The sequence below is a fragment of the Phyllobates terribilis genome, unplaced genomic scaffold, assembly GCF_046119375.1.
Source record: "Phyllobates terribilis strain yellow unplaced genomic scaffold, ASM4611937v1 Scaffold_1__5_contigs__length_1240528914, whole genome shotgun sequence".
In the NCBI taxonomy this organism is placed as follows: Eukaryota; Metazoa; Chordata; class Amphibia; order Anura; family Dendrobatidae; genus Phyllobates; species Phyllobates terribilis.
The window spans coordinates 974,231,890-974,249,820 of NW_027362761.1; the positions used below are offsets into that span (position 1 = coordinate 974,231,890).

The 17,931-nt window shown below is 39.3% G+C and overlaps 1 protein-coding gene across 2 annotated transcripts in view; it reads left to right on the plus strand.

Moving 5' to 3' along the window:
* ENPP6 (ectonucleotide pyrophosphatase/phosphodiesterase 6) overlaps positions 1–17,931 on the plus strand; it is a 67,940-nt gene that overhangs the window by 46,963 nt on the left and 3,046 nt on the right. Inside the window, exons 5-8 of one of the 2 annotated variants that reach the window (XM_073642772.1) lie at positions 3,937–4,116; positions 9,180–9,317; positions 9,383–9,506; positions 10,499–11,407. In XM_073642772.1, coding sequence (XP_073498873.1) covers positions 3,937–4,116; positions 9,180–9,317; positions 9,383–9,506; positions 10,499–10,704 — 648 coding nt within the window. In that variant the 3' untranslated portion in view covers positions 10,705–11,407. Of the gene's footprint in view, positions 1–3,936; positions 4,117–9,179; positions 9,318–9,382; positions 9,507–10,498; positions 11,408–17,931 lie in introns of those variants that run through there. The other variant, XM_073642778.1, reaches the window with a different exon arrangement.

A 17,931-nucleotide genomic window follows, 5' to 3' on the forward strand; every position in this document is an offset into this window, starting at 1 on the left:
CAAAAATCAGCAATTCTGGAATTGTGGGTTTTTTTTTTTTTATGTCGTTCCGCGTGTGGTAAAATTGATAATGCAGCTTTATTCTTCGGGTCAGTACGAATATTTTTTTGTTTAGCACTTTTACACAATAAATACTCACAAAGGAAAATAGGGGTAGGGAGAGTCAGCTCACCAGTGAGTTAAACTTCCTTGGAGAGTCATCGCACGGAACCACCCTGGTCCGGGTCGAGCATATGCACAGCAGAAAAAGAAGATCTGTCCAGCGATGATCATGACTAAGACCTAACGAGTTGAAACGCGTCGATCTGGATGCCCATGGAGGGTGCATCGTAGTTGCTCTTGATTGTATCCACTGTATTATCTTTTACATTTTATTCAATAAAGAGAAATGGATTTTTATTAACAATATCATCGCTGGACAGATCTTCTTTTCCTGCTTTACACAATAAAATCTTTTTAAGAAAAAATAATCTTTTTTGCATCGTCTTATTCTGAAAGCTCTAGCTTTTTTATTTTTTCCGCTGATGGAGCTGTATAGCAGCTTGTTTTTTGACATTTTCAGACATACCATTTTTATTTACAGTCGTCTTTTTGATCGCGTTTTATTCCACATTTTGTTCAGATGTATGATGATAAAGCATAGTTTTTGGCCTCTTTTTTTTTACAGTGTTAACTAAAGGGGTTTACTAGTGGGTTAGTTTTATAAGTTGGTTTGTTCCAGACACGATGATACCAAATATATACATACAGGTGCATCTCACTAAATTAGAATATCATCAAAAGTTTATTTATTTCAGTTCTTCAATACAAAAAGTGAAACTCATATATTATATAGAGACAATACAAACAGAGTGATCTATTTCAATTGTTTATTTCTGTTAATGTTGAGATAATGACTTTTGTGTTTTCATTGGCTGTAAGCCATAATCGTCAACATTAATAGAAATAAACACTTGAAATAGATCACTCTGTTTGTAATGACTTTTTGATGATATTCTAATTTAGTGAGATGCACCTGTATATATATTTATTTTTACTATTTTTTTTTCACTTTGTCTTTACTTTGTCCCACTATGGGACTTTCACTTTGAAGCTTGATCGCTTATCAAGCATAGCAATGGAAGAGCATTGCTATGCTTTACAAACTGTCAGCGCAGCCCTGCACACAAACTTGCTACACCATGCTCTGAGTATGGTGTAACAAGTTTGCTAGCTTTGGTGACATCGGGTCACCATGGCAATGATTGGGTCCCCGCAATGACGTTGAGGGGGCACCGATTGGAGAGCAGAGGGGGCTTCCTCTGCATGCCTTCTAAATGCTGCGATCACAGCCTTTTTTGGGGTTCAATTTCCAGGAACAGTGAGGGCACCGCTCCTGACACTCAGTGCCAGCTGTCAGAATCAGCTGGCACCCGGCGGATATGCCAAGGTCATGAAGAGGTTAAAAAAGCTGAAGTTGAAAAGAGGATGGCTTCTACAAATGGATAATGATCCTAAATAAACGTCAAAATCCAAAATAGACTACATCAAAAGGTGCAAACTGAATGTTTTACAATGGCCCTGATCTGAACATCATTGAAAATCTGTGGCTAGACCTCAAAATAGCCATGCATGCAAGACGACCCAGGAATCTCACAGAACTGGAAGAATTTTCGAAAGAAGAATGGATGAAAATCCCTCAAACAAGAATTGAAAGACTCTTGTCTGGCTACTTAAAGCATTTACAAGCTGTGATACATTCAAAATGGGGTGATACTTTCAAAAGGGGGTGCTACTAGGTATTAACCATGCAGAGTGCCCAGAATTTTGCATCGGCCCATTTTCCTTTTTGCAATTTTTAAAATGAAAAATATGAAAATACAGTGTATGTATGTGTGTGTATATATATATATATATATATATATATATATATATATATTTTTTTTGCGGCTGAAATAAAATGGAAATGTATAATCTTTAACTTTAGGCCTTTCATTTTCAACTTACTTAACTGTTCGCAATAACAGTAATTTTGACCAAGGTTGCCTAAACTTTTACATGCCACTGTACACCTGCGGTAGTTAGATCAGCTTCATTTTAACTTCATGCATATTCTGGTTGTTAGTGATTTCAGGGTATTTTGGTGTTAGGCTGTGTGCCCACTATGCGTTTTCCAAGCGTTTATGCTGCGGAATTTCCGCAGCATAAACGCTTGGGAAACGCTTGTTAATCCGCCCCCCATGGTCCCCAATCAGAAGCCGCATTCCCATGCTGCACTCAAAAATCCGCTGCATGTCCATTAATTTTGCGGACACGCAGCGTAATCGCCGCCATTGACTTGCATTGAAACGCATAATATCCGTGTCAGTACATTTGTACAGACTGATATTATGTGTTTCTATGTGCGGATGGTACCCGGGTCTGGAGGAGAGGAGACTCTCATCCAGACCTGGGTACCATAGAAACTGTAAAAAAAAAGAATTTAAAATAAAAAATAAAGTTTATACTCACCTTCTGATGTCCTCCCGGTGTTTTGTCTGCTCCGTCCGGTCTCTTGCAATGCTCGCGCTGTTGTGAAGGACCTGCCATGATGTCACTAAGTCATGTGACCCATCACATGGCTCAATGACGTCACCGCTGGTCCTTCACAACAGCGCGAGCCGCCCAACACACCGGACGCAGCGGAGATAACACCGGGAGGACACCGGAGGGTAAGTATAAACTTTATTTTTTATATATTTTACCATTCTTATTCTTTTTTTTTAACTAACTTGGTCACACTACTATAAATCCATGCCGGTTGCATGGATTTATATAGTGTGAACAAGTTGTCAAGCACTTTCCAAGTGATGCTAAAATCGCTTGGAAAGCGCTTGATAACCCGCATGCAAAAATGCTTGACAAACGCTTCTACCTGGCGGGAAAAACGCATGTAAAAAACGCATGTACAATCCGCATGCGTTTTTCCTGCCAGGGAGAAGCGGAAAAAATATGCAGCATTTCTGCATCGTGGGCACATAGCCTCAAGGTGTCATTTAGTTTTCTGTTGGTGTGAAAAGCACATCAAGGTTTATTTCATTGTCCCAGTTGTCTCTTTATAGAATGAAATAACTTTATTTAAATCTACAAATAAATGAATTAGCAGTTCTGGCTTTATTTGCTCTGTTGCTGCTTATTTGGACTCCTGGAGTGCTCTGTCTTTATTGTATCAGCTGTTCTGAGTTTGTTACTCCATGCAGGTATATGAACTCTCCTCCTTGCTTCTTTTTTTTTTTTTTTTTTTACTAGTGATAGCTTACCACTTCGTGGTTTGGAGTTGATGAAGAGTTCAGAGTTTGGAGCAGGCGGTTACGAGTTGTTTTCAGGAGATATCTGCATGGATTTGGTTTGTGGGTATTTTCTCCTAATCCTCTTCCCATTTGGTTTTTCCGACCTACTCCTCCCTTGTTTCCCACTCGGTCATTTGTGAGTGTATTTGTATGATAGTAGTTTTCTTTTACCCCTGTTTCCCCCTGTCTTTCTGGTTTGGGTTATTCCATACGCTTTTGTCCCATACCTCCCTGGGTGGGGAGGAAACAGATAAGTGTTCATATAGGAGCATAGCAAGGTAAGAGACCCCGGCATCCACACCTTCAAGGGGAATCTTGGGAACAGGGATAGCCTAGGGTTCCCCTAGATTGAGGGACAGGGTAGGAGTCCATTGTCCCTGGAAATCCAATTACTATACTGTGACACTCTTTCTCTACATCATGCTGCTCTCAGATTACATAACAAAAACTTGCTGACAGACTCCCTTCAATGGAGGCCACATGCAAAATGTCCAAATTCCAGCTCTAAAATCGCTACATAGTAGCAAGACTAAGACAAGGTACACAGATGTTTTTGGATGTGCAACTGAGAATTATCTAAGAACTGCTCTCACTTAAGATTTTTTTTTACTTATTTATCTTTTTTTAGGAGAGTGGACTAAAGGATAAAGTAAATGTCATTCTCTTCTCTGACCATGGCATGACAGATTTATTCTGGATGGAGAAAGTGATAGAACTCGAAAAATATATTGACTTTAATGACATTTTACAAATAAAAGACAGCGGTCCTGCTGTGAGTCTGTGGCCTGCGGAGGGTAAGCACGCCGAGGTATGTGGCCCTCTTCTGTACTACTGCATCAAAGCTCACTGTTTGGTCACATTACTACATTCATTTTAACTTCATGCATATTCTGGTTGTCAGTGATTTCAGGATATTTTTGTGTTAAGGTGTAGTGTTGAGCAAGTATGTTCTGTTAACCCTTTAGCCGAGTATTCTCGGACCGAGCACCGAGTAGTTACAGCTGCTCGGTGTTATGTTTGAAGCATGATTTGCGACTGTTTGACAGCTTTATTACATGTGAGGAATGTCTATTTCTTACACATTCCTCACATGTACTGAAGCTGTCAAACAGTCGGAAATCATGCACACGGGACCGATTTAAAGTATCACAGAGCAGCTGTAAATACTCGGAGCTCGGCCTGAGCATACTCGCCGAAAGGGTTAACAGAACATACTCGCTCAACACTATTAAGGTGTCATTTAGTCTGCTGTCGGTGTGAAAAGCACATTGAGGTTTTATTTCATTGTCCCAGTTGTCTCTTTATAGAATGAAATAACTTTTTTTAAATGTAAAAATAAAATCATCACAAACCAGCTATTATAAAGAAAGCACAGCAGGAGCTGCCTGTAAGCAAAATATGTAACCAAAGTGACAACCCCTTTAATCAATTTAGTTTTTGTTACTAGAGTTCCCAAAATAAGTGGATTATAATCTGCTACTGGAATTCCTGTTGATCTAATGTAATTTTTGTGAGCCTAGCAACAATTATTTAATTTCCCTACAGCGCCACAACAGGTGAAATTATGCATTACATCATTCTTATTTATAGCGATGGGCTGTCTTTGTAATGCATGGATGTGCCAGGTATCCAGAGTGAGAGATTGTCTTTGTAGCTGTCATGGCTAAGACCTCATTCAGACATCAGTTTTTGTCATACAAGTGCTATCTGTGGTTTTCATGGATAGAACTTGTACCTATGATAATCTATGGGTCTGTTCACAGGTCCGAATTTTTCCTTGGACTGAGTAGTCTGTTAAAAAAAAAAAAACGGAGCAATATCTGATTTTGATCCAAGGGTCAAATCAAAATCTGCAATAGAAATCTATGAGTCTGTGAAAAAATGATCAGAGTGCTGTCTGATTTTCACGGACTGTCAGAGGGGAGAAGGTGGACAACTTTATTTTTTTTTCCACATACGAAATAAACTGACACTCGGACCAAACTCTGATCAACAGAAAAATGGATGTCTGAATGAGGCCTAATACATAAGAATGCTGAATTAGCTAATCAAGGGTATAACTAGAATCCTAGGGGTCCCTCTACAACAACCAGTTTGTAGCTCTGAATGCGCGCACCCTTGTGGCTCTGCTTGGGTCCATAAAGATCTACTTTCCTCCTCCCTCATAAGAGAAGAGCACACAAATATATACAGACAACAGCGTTTTACAGATACAAATACTACTATATAAGTAACAAATGCTACCATACAAAAATGAGCGAACTACCAACATTACCACTAAAAAAAACAAATACCACCACACCATGACCACATACTATCACCACACATTAACCGATTAATACCACCATACTTATCATTAAAGGGGCTGTCCGATACCCATTTATAAATATATCTTTAAGCCCTAACCACTTAGTAATTTTTTTTAAATGAAGTAAATTACATATCATTCTCCTTAAAGGGAACCTGACATGTAAAATAAGAGAAGTGACTGCAGGACCATCCTCCTGTGATGTCCAATTTGAGACTCAAAGGAACTAAAGAAAAAAAGCACATTTAAAGGGAACCTGTCATGTAAAATGACGCTATTAACCTGCATATATGGGTTTAATCTGTAGGATAATAGAGTTCTGACACAGTGTGGCTGCCACCCTGGGAGCTCCGCTGTCAGGAGGAAATTAACTTTGTTCCCCCAGGAAGCCTTGTTCTTTCAGTCACGGAGGTGGGGCCGATACACAGTCTATGCACTGAGCGGTGACTGAAACCGCGCCAGCATCACCCCTTTGACTGAAAGAGCAAGGCTGCCAGTGGCAGTGTAGTGGCTGCATGATGTCAGAATGCTAATAACCTGCAGATTAATCTGTATTGCAGGTTCCCTTTAAATGTGCTTTTTTTTTTTTTATTGTACTTTCAATGACCTTTTGATTTGAGTATCAAATTGGAACAACTTTGGAGTTATCAGACTTCTACTATGGGCATACAGGGTATAGAAAAGTAAATCTATACATACCTGTATGGCCCATAGTAGAGGTCTGAATGCAGTGAAATGTAGTTTTATCTTCTTTGTTTTTCACAGGCTTCGCGTCCCATGGTGGTGGCCAAAAGTATTGGCACCCCTGCAATTCTGTCAGATAATACTCAGTTTCTTCCTGAAAATGATTGCAATCACAAATTCTTTGCTATTCTTATCTTCATTTAATTTGTCTTCAATGAAAAAACACAAAAGAGAAAGAAGCAAAAATCAAATCATTGATCATTTCACACAAAACTCCAAAAATGGGCCAGACAAAAGTATTGGCACCCTCAGCCTAATACTTGGTTGCACAACCTTTAGCCAAAATAACTGCGAACAACCGCTTCCGGTAACCATCAATGAGTTTCTTACAATGCTCTGCTGGAATTGTAGACCATTCTTCTTTGGCAAACTGCTCCAGGTCCCTGATATTTGAAGGGTGCCTTCTCCAAACTGCCATTTTGAGATCTCTCCACAGGTGTTCTATGGGATTCAGGTCTGGACTCATTGCTGGCCACCTTAGAAGTCTCCAGTGCTTTCTCTCAAACCATTTTATAGTGCTTTTGGAAGTGTGTTTTGGGTCATTGTCCTGCTGGAAGACTCATGACCTCTGAGGGAGACCCAGCTTTCTCACACTGGGCCCTACATTATGCTGCAAAATTTGTTGGTAGTCTTCAGACTTCATAATGCCATGCACACGGTCAAGCAGTCCAGTGCCAGAGGCAGCAAAGCAACCCCAAAACATCAGGGAACCTCCGCCATGTTTGACTGTAGGGACCGTGTTCTTTTCTTTGAATGCTTCTTTTTTTTCCTGTACACTCTATGTTGATGCTTTTTCCCAAAAAGCTCTACTTTTGTCTCATCTGACCAGAGAACATTCTTCCAAAACGTTTTAGGCTTTCTCAGGTAAGTTTTGGCAAACTCCAGCCTGGCTTTTTTATGTCTCGGGGTAAGAAGTGGGGTCTTCCTGGGTATCCTACCATACAGTCCCTTTTCATTCAGACGCCGACGGATAGTATGGGTTGACACTGTTGTACCCTCGGACTGCAGGGCAGCTTGAACTTGTTTGGATGTTAGTCAAGGTTCTTTATCCACCATCCGCACAATCTTGCGTTGAAATCTCTCGTCAATTTTTCTTTTCCGTCCACATCTAGGGAGGTTAGCCACAGTGCCATGGGCTTTACACTTCTTGATGACACTGCTCACGGAAGACACAGGAACATTCAGGTCTTTGGAGATGGACTTGTAGCCTTGAGATTGCTCATGCTTCCTCACAATTTGGTTTCTCAAGTCCTCAGACAGTTCTTTGGTCTTCTTTCTTTTCTCCATGCTCAATGTGGTACACACAAGGACACAGGACAGAGGTTGAGTCAACTTTAATCCATGTTAACTGGCTGCAAGTGTGATTTAGTTATTGCCAACACCTGTTAGGTGCCACAGGTAAGTTACAGGTGCTGTTAATTACACGAATTAGAGAAGCATCACATGATTTTTCAAACAGTGCCAATACTTTTGTCCACCCCTTTTTTAGGTTTGGTGTGGAATTGTATCCAATTTGGCTTTAGGACAAATCTTTTTGTGTTTTTTCATTGAAGACAAATTAAATGAAGATAATAATACCAAAGAATTTGTGATTGCAATCATTTTCAGGAAGAAACTGAGTATTATCTGACAGAATTGCAGGGGTGCCAATACTTTTGCCCACCACTGTATGTCCATGTTTACCATATTTCCCTCACCTCTCGGAGAATGCGCAAAGCGCCGCAGTGCTCTATTGTGCAGGCGCCGGGGAGTCACAGTGACCAATATTACAAATATACAGTGATATCTAGGTGGTAGATACCAGTTGTACACCGGCGCTCTGTATACCCTATATGTGTATACTGTACAGCTAAAGTGACGTTCTCTCTGATTATTCTCTATTTGGACCAGAATTCCATGATGAATTCTTGTTTCTGCAGAATGTAACACCCAGACATCTTTGGCTCTTCGCTATTCTACTACCCCCCTCATTTTTACCCACCTCTAAGCAAATTTCATAGTTTCCTACATGGTAATAATTTCACTCTCTTTTCTATATTCCAGTTTTTGGTCCCCCAAAATTAACACTGCACTCCTTGTAATAACAAAGTTATACATAATGCCCCCTTTATGCCTCCGGACAGAAATGGGGCCCCATGCCGGTTGTATCCCCATACAATAATTTCCCTTTTAAAATATTTTGATTCCCATATGCCTCTGAACAATCATAATGCTCCCAGTTTGTTGCCCCCTATACATAATTATGCCCTATACAATTATTTTGTCCCCTTTTGTGCCTAAATACAATTTATGCCCCTTTTTGCTTCATTAGAATATTTGTCCCCTTTTGAGAATGAAAACAATAATTCTGCCCCTCTTTATAATGCCCCTCTGTGTCTACTTTCCCTTCTGTGCCTTCCTAGGCTCAAAGTTTTAATAAAAAAAAAAGTAAAGTCAAACTCTCCTCATCCCTCTCCCACGTTGAGCGGCATGATCCTGTTCCTTCCTGCGGTCTGCAGCCGGACGCATGCGGCGCAATTTAGTGTGATGTCTTGAAAACATGGATACGTTTAAAAGTGGCACTTGCCCTGGAATTCAGGCAGGCCCTCTTCACTTCCGGGACTGATCGCAGTCGCATCCCCCTGCGACCGCGATCACTATGCCATTGCTAGCAGTTCTCTGATGCTGTGTTTGAAAATGTGTCTTCTAATCCATAGCCCTTAGAGATCGTAAAAAAGACATCAAACTAAGAAAAACAAAAATGAGTGTTTGTCGTTTGTCTGTTTGACAAATGTTTAGTGTGGCACAGTGGTCTTACAGTATCTTGTGGCATTTGACAGGTGTACAACCAGCTGAAAGATGTGCAGCACATGGATGTCTATGAAAAGGACCAGATACCAGATCGATTTTATTACAAGAAAGGAAGATTTGTGCCACCAATAACTCTAGTAGCTGAACAGGGTTGGTTCATAACAGAGGTGGGCATGATTCTACTTTCCAATGGTTTGTTTTGTGTAGTTCCTATTAATAATATTTTCTTTAGAGTAAAGAGAAACTTCCCTACTGGAATAATGGCACCGCGTCTAATCAAGGCTGGCAGCATGGGTGGCATGGATATGACAATGAGTTGATGGATATGAGAGGATTTTTTTTGGCATCTGGCCCAGGTAACTATTGATTGAGCTGTTTTTCCTGTTATGTTGTGTAGTTCTATTTCACAATATAGCAGAATTGTATAAATGTGTTGTGCGCATTAAAATTAGCTATGTCAGTGCATGTGGAGTTCACATTTCCATTTTTAACACTTCAAATACTTAAAGGGGTTGTCCAGTCATGACATATTGAAAAGCTTTCCATAAGATAGGTAATTAATATGAGATTAGAGGGGCTCAAACACCAACACCCCCACTGATCACCAGCCACCAGATGTAAACAATTTGGCCCCAATTCATCAAGACCTGCATTTTTCACACTGGTCTTAGTGGGGGGGAGGCGGGTGGAGTGCATTGCGCCTGATTCACGTGCGCCTCTGTGTGTGCCTCACCACAAATCCTACTCCAGTCAGGGACTGGTGAAAGATTTGTGGCATAAATAAACCACTGCTCATCATGAGTTTGATGAGAGGGAGTCACCACGGCACACTGTCCTACTCAGCTCCACCCACTTTGTTGGAGCTGGGCGCCAATGACATGAAAATACCAAAAGTTGCAACATTTTGAGCAATCGGTTGCGCCTTTTCAAAGCTTTTTACGACAGTTTTCTGGCACAAAAGCTTTGAGTTGTTGCAAAGCTCAGCTCCATTTAATGTGTAGTGGCGGCTGCCGGGTACTGCAGAACAACTCCTATTCTTTTGAATACGACAATTGGAATAGGAACTGTCTGCAGTTTTGGGCAGATGGCACTACATATTGAAAGGCAAATCTTTTCCATTTATTGAATGGCATTTTTTGTATTTATTGACTGCAACCAGACATCTTTACTAGGGTTTGACACCCATAATAAAAGTAGTATAAATTTTCATTATACAATTTCAGCAGTCTTTTTTTTTTTTAGCTGTGTATAATTGGCTGGTGGAAAATATATTAGAGACATCAGATTCCTAAGCCATTTACAAAGACAAGCAGTAGAAAAGAGGTTAATCATTTAATTGTCTTCTCAGATTTTAGAAAGAACTTCAGATCTGGACCAATCAGAGCAGTCGATGTTTACAATGTAATGTGCAAAATTCTCGGTATGGAGCCCCAACCTAACAATGGATCATGGTCCAGGGTGGAGGGCATGCTAACAAGTGGAACACAAACTGCTATCCTGAACCTTCCCACAGTGCTATCCCTTTTCTTCCCACTTGTAGCAATTCTTTTCTAGGATTATAAGGGCCAAGAACTGAACTTAGCTGAAATTAATGGGGTTCTCCGAGGTGAGACAGCCCCTTTAACAATCAGTAATTTTAGTAAATATATGCACTAGTCATTGAACATAAAACAATGTAAATCAGAATGTGACTTATAATGTTGATATCAATACAGATTTCCCATACACCTCCATCATTCTACTCCATAATAAAAAATTGTCGTATGTGTATTATTGCTAAAAAATGTCATCCCTTCATGTATCTTGGTAATGATGGAAAAAGAAACAAGTTAAAGAGATGTCCGCTGAATCCAGCTGCCCAAATCATGGGCAGCATGACTGAGAGACCGCTACTGCATTATAAGCATACTCTGAAATGCTGCACCCTTTGATCAGCAACCAGCCAAATTTGAACCCCTTAGTGATAGAGATAATTTTGACCTTAATGACCAAGTCCAATTTTTGAGATCTGACATGTGTCACTTTATGTGGAAATAACTCTGGAATGCTTTAACATATGCTGAGATTGTGTTTTTCTTGACACATTGTACTTTATTTTAGAGGTAAATTAAGGTCAATATGTTTTGCATTTATTTGTCAAAATATCAGGATTTTGGTGAAATTTTGAACAATTAGCAATTTTCAAACTTTGAATTTTTATATTCTTAAACAAGTTTGTCATGCTGTACAAAATAATTAATAAATACTATTTCCCATATATCTACTTTACATCTGCATAATTTTTCAAACGTTATTTTATTTTGTTAGGATCTTAGAAAGGTTAAAAGTTTAGAAGCAATTTTTCAAGAAATTTACATACCTTGTTTCTTTAGAGACCTATTCATATTTAAACAGTTTTTGAGGGGCCTATATATTGGAAACTCACAAAAAGTGATATAATTTTAAAAATTGCACCCCGCAAATTCTACAAAACTGTTGTCATAAAATGTGTTAATCCTACAGGTGCTACACAGGAATTAATGCAAAAATGAAAAATCATAATTTTTCCTCTAAAATGTTGCTTTAGCTCCAAATTTTTCATTTTACAAGAGGTAACAAGGGAAATTGGACCCCAAAATTTGTTACCCACTTTCTTCTTACCAAGTCCATACCCCACATGTAGTCAAAAAGTTCTGTTTGGACAATCAGCAAGGCTCCGAAGAGAAAGAGTCCTGTTGTTGAATTTTGGAACACAAATTTGGCTGAAATAGATTGCGGATGCCATGTTGCATTTTCCGGGGTCTTAAGATGCCCAAACAGCAAAAAAAAACCCACAAGTGACCCATTTAGAAACTACACCATTCAAGGATTTCATCCAAGAGTATAGTAAGCAAATTGAACCCAGAGGTACTACACAGAATTTTCTATCATTATGTCATCATATTCAAAAATTTAATTTTTTCACGAAAATGTTGCTTTAGCCCCTTATTTTTCACTTTTACAAGAGGTAACATGAAAAAGTGGACTCCGCAATTTGTTATGCACTTGCTTCTGACTTCAGCGATTCCCACAAGTAGTCAAAAAGTTCCGTTTGAACAAACTGCATAGCTTGAAAGGGAAGGAGCACTATTTGAATTTTGGAACACAAATTTGGCTCTGTATGGAATAGATTGTCATATATGCAGAGCCCTTGTGGAATAACAGACACCCCCCCCAATAACTTTTTTGAAAACTATACCATCTAATGTATTTATCTAGTGAGTATTTTAATATCACCATTTTTGCTGCAGTTGATGCAACACTAGTTTGAAAAATTATAATTTTTTTCCACTGTTACTTTTTTTGTACGTTCTGAGAAACACACATCTAATTTTATTGCACTAGTTTTTCTGTGTTCAGAAATATATCCAATATGGCACCAATGTGCGTACTGGACACACAGCTGTGCCTATAAAAATAGATGGTGCTCCATTTGGTCTTCAGGGTAGAAGTGAACGAATTCCAGGACCCATTCAAAGCTTACAGAGACATTGAGCTACTAAACAAGAAAATCCTTACAGGAAATTATTACGTACAGAGGAAGGCATGTCCTTTAAAAACACGTTTACTGATTATAAAACTTGGTCTTGCTAACAAAGTAGTTGTCCCACATTTGCGTATATTGTAGCAGGAAAAAGAAACTGTACTGGAGTGAAGGGTAAATTGTTTGAAATATGGAGGAAAATATTGCCAACTATGTGGCAAACCTGAGTTTGTTCCAAAGATAAAAGAACATCAGCAGGGCTAGAATGACAAATTTATCTTTCAGAGACTGGTTGTGTAACATCTGTTTAGCTCCATCAATCCCTATATAAGGGACGAATATGCTAAGCGACATGTTACACCATAGCCGGCTCCCGCCCGCCAAGGTAGGAACCACTATATGCACAAAACAACCAATCACCTACTAAATTCTAAAGGTATTGTCTGGTATAAGAGGTTCAGCAACAACCAAGCAGTAAAGCCCATAGTGTATAAATACAGAATAACCTCATTATTAGAGATCCTCTAATAAAAATTATCATGCCCGAATTACCAAACAGTAATATAAATGTAAAGAAAAGTTTTTTGCAGCAAAACATAGTTGTAAAAACAGTCAATCTAAAATAAATGGTCAAAAAATGCAATTTTTATGCGGGTGATCAAGTCCAGGAATTAATTGTCAGATGACCTGAATTTTCAAGGACATTTGTGGGGTCTACATTCTGGAGTATACAGGGGATGTGGACGAGAATTTGTCTGAATAATAGGTTGGTATGTGATGATCATGGCCTGGAGTTGTGAAATAGGGTTTTACTGAGAATATATTCTTTTTTTATTACTTGTTCCATAAAAAAATCCTCTCTACTGGGGCCCAATAAACAGAAAATATAAATATTAATTATTTGAAAAATAGACCCTACCACACAATTTGGTGTAATCCATGTCAATTTAATTGTAAGATGTGTGGTAAGTCTCTAAAGAGAGGGTGATACAAAGGCCTGGTTGTGATCGGCACATGGGCAATAATGCCGGGAATTGCTCCTTCTACCATTCTTCCTACAAACCCGACATCTCCACTCCCCTCCTCCAAACGTCTGGGCGCCAATTGTGATGAAAAACCTACTTGGTTTTAATGGACTGCCCAAAACACCACTTTATTTGCCACATGGAGGGATTTAAATGGGGGTTATAATGGTATAATTGTCAATGTACACATGATACCCTTGATGCAAAAATGGCATCATTTAGTCCCCAAACATTTTTATCCGGGATGGCAATTGTCTGTGGGCAGCTCAGAGGATTTATTTGGCGGTCCCTATTTATTTATTTATTTTATTCACTTATATAGCGCCATTAATTCCACAGCGCTTTACCCTACCTTCATAAATGATAAAGGTGCATGTGCACCCCATTGTACTCTCACACATTTTATATAATTTAATTCCATATATGAAGCTCTTCAAGCTCATAAGTGACTCGTCAATGGCTACATTTTGGTCTGGTGTGTACAAATTTAAAAATGAATGTTTAAGGAGGGAAATTAAGGGTGTTAATTTATTAAGGCGATCATAGTTGGAGTCATTTCTTGGGGGACTTAAGAATTGTCACTAAAATGGATAAATTGCATTAGGACTTTATAATGGGATTGGATCATGACAACTGTAAATACGGGGGTACTGTGAACAGATTTTCTTGTAGGAGCGGAAAGTTGTTTTTTTTTTCAAACCCATGTTGGGGATAAGTTTTATTGGGCAATTAATTCTAAGACTTAAAGGCTGACAAACATTTTGAAACACTCAAAGGGGGTAAATCAATTTTCATTCTTGGAGTTGCAAAAACCTGGGGTATTTGCCGGAAAAATTAATTATTGGGATATCACAATGGAAGGGGGGCGGCTGAACTCGGCTCTGCTTCTGACATTTCAGCAGTAGTGACAATGTTTTTATTGATATAATTTTAAGGTATATGCTATGTTTTGATCGCCTCTTATTACATTTTTTGCGTTGTTGCTGCAGACGAAAAACAGCAATTCTGGTGTTTTGATATTTTTCTCGTTACTCCGTTTTCTGATCGTATTAATTTACTTTATATATTGAAGGAAAAGACTTTTACGATTCTAGCGATATCAAATATGTGTAATTTTTTTATTTCTTCATTTTAAATGGGGGTAAAGCTGGATAATATGAACGTTTATATTTTAATTTTGTTCATATTTTTTAAATCCTTTTCTGTATTTGCTAGTTGAACTAGCCATCATCTGATCACTTGTACTATACAAAGCAATACTATATTATTACTGTGTATAACAAAAATCACAGTCTCCTATGAACGCCGGCCAGAAGCTGGCTTTCACACAAGTACCATCAAGACAGGCACAGGGGTCTTCAGCAGACCCCTGGCCGTCATGGCAAACTATTTGCGCCCCACGATCACATCACAGGTGCGCCGATGGGCGAATAAAACAGTGTGTCACAATGCCCCTCAGCTGTCACAGATTGTCAGCGGAATTTGACAGGTTGACAGCCACGGGCGGAGCTCCGCTTCACCCGCAGTTGTTACATGCAGATGATAGCTGATTATTACAGTCATCATCTGTCGGCAAGCCAAGTCCACATCAAAGGCAGTGAGCCAGCTTATTACAAATATAGAATGTGTATTTCAAATTTGATCTGACAATCTTACAGTTATTACCATGAGGACAATAACGCAAGAGAAAATAATTCACATTGGAAGTTTATGGATTAGGGCAGGGTTCCCCAACTCCAGTCCTCAAGGCCCACCAACAGGTCATGTTTTCAGGATTTCCTTAGTATTGCACAGGTGATGGAATTATTGCCTGTGCAGGTGATGCAATTATCACCTGTGTAATACTAAGGAAATCCTGAAAACATGACCTGTTGGTGGGCCTTGAGGACTGGAGTTGGGGAACCCTGGATTAGGGGACGAGCTCTCACTTTGTATTCGGTTTATAATCCTGATTTAATCTTTGTTTAGACTAGACAATCCCTATAAGGCCACGGCCCCACTATCCGTATTTGGTCAGTATTCGGTCAGTATTTTTTCTCAGGAATAGGAGCCAAAACCAGGTTACGAACAATCAGAGAAAAGGTAGAATAGAAACAAGTCACCAATTCTGCATTTATCACCCACTCCTGGTTTTGGCTTCCACTCCTGAGAAAAAATACTGACCAAATACTGATAGTGGGGCCGTGGCCTTACAAAATAACTCAGCACTTTTTGAACAACGGTCTTCCAGAGAATCTAGGGATTTTTCTCCACCACTAGCAGTATATTCGGATTCCATCTCACTCCGCTTCTGAGATTTTAAGCCCAATTTCTCTTGTAGCTTCCCAGTCAGAATGTGCCCCCAGGCCCCGACATCTATCTTGAGGTTCCCAGGCCGGCAAAGGAGACTCGTGCGGAGGAGTTCTCTGGCAATTCACTGCCCTGGGATTCTAGGCCCACGTTGTCCCTAACAGCTCTTGACCCGATCCTGCTGCTTGTCACCGCTCTCCACTCACAACTGAACTCACTTCTTCCTGTTTCTGAAAACTACCCAGAGATTCCCAAAGTGCCCACCCACTATAGGCTGTCCTCACACTTAATTAACTCTCACACTGTCTCTATGCCTGTTGTGTTACTGGGCAAACTTCACCTTTCACCTACATTCTACACAGTGACATCTTGTGACCGTTAGTTAATACTACAGCCCACAGGCAGATTGAGAACAACGCTTGCTGATATATTCTACTGCGCATGCACCACCACCATTTTGTTAGAGCCCAATTTTTTTTTTAGCTCCAGCAAAATGGCACCAGCAGCGGCGCATGCACAGTAGCATCATTGGAAAGCGATATTCTCAATCTGAGCAAGCGCCGCCCACTGCTCTAGCTCTATTTTGTCTGCTGCATGATATAATCAGTCACCACTTTACCCTGCTCATACAGATGCTCCAACATATGTAGTGTTGAATTTCATGGCATTTAACATCTCAAATCATGCGGCGCTGAAGCTAACACAATTTTGCTTTCGCAAAGCCTGCAGGGCATGCTTTGTCATATGCACCACATTCTTTGAGCCGATTTATTTCTTTAAAAAAATTTGCACAATCAAATCTAGGATGTATGCTATTCTGACTCCATAACTAGGCTGCGAGTGTGTGGGCTCTTAAGACACCCTTTTTATGGTTTCAAGTACTTACACAAAGAGATTCATCAGATACCTTGACTCGACTGCAGGAGGCACGTATGAAGATATGAGAAGGTTTATTTCCAAGCTGAATTCTTGTATTATGTATTATGCACAATTACAGTAGGCAAAAAAAGACTATTATTATGAAGCAGAGATGTATAAAGATAATTCTCACATGAATATGACTGACATACACTAACTCAGAACGGAGGGGCTTCTTCCTCCATTAGAGGTTAGGACCATCCCGAATAGGGTCACTGTGACATGGTGGGATGACTTTTTGCATTTTTTTTTTAATCAAAAAGAACCCTATGTTATTTTCATGCACTATTGCTTTTGATTTATTTACTGCAGGGTATTTGCTTATTATGTTTTTATCTTGGGATTTTGTCTTTTTAGTGGCCGGTGTGAAGATGCGCTTACATGCTGCATGCACACCAACTTATATTCCAGTTCATTTCTTTATGTATATATATTGTAGGAATGCCTACTATTATTATATGTATTATTCTTCTATGTATACTCATGTGCATAATATATGAATAGTCCAATGTGCTGCCTGTTACTATTGGTACTAATAATACATATATGAGAAAATAATTTATCCAAATGAAAAGTATTCCTTACTGTCATCCTTTACAACATTGCCATCTAGTGGCTGATACCAGTATTGTCTCATACAAATGCAATGAATGTGATGAAATCTAGAAAAGAAAATGGAATAAGAATGTTCTGTAACTTTACCGTCTAAGACCAAGGCATAGGAAATCAGTGGAGGATATTTATTGTACTACTTTATTTACTAACAAGGGCATAACGAGAGTCCTGTGGGCCCCAGTGCAACTTCTAGATCTATCCCCCAATAGCTTGTTGCTTTGATGCCTCAGTGCCACTGCTAGGATCTATATGTTTTCTTGGATTTTTTTTATGGCATTCAGTGTGCAGTATACATGACCTGTCAATATGATTCTACACATCTGTAAGTACTTTTGTAGTTTTTTTGTTCTGTTTTTTTAAAGTGGAGAAAACAAAATCGGTGTTGCCATGCACTGTGAGCCTTAAACCTTTCACGACAGGCTAATTTCCGTT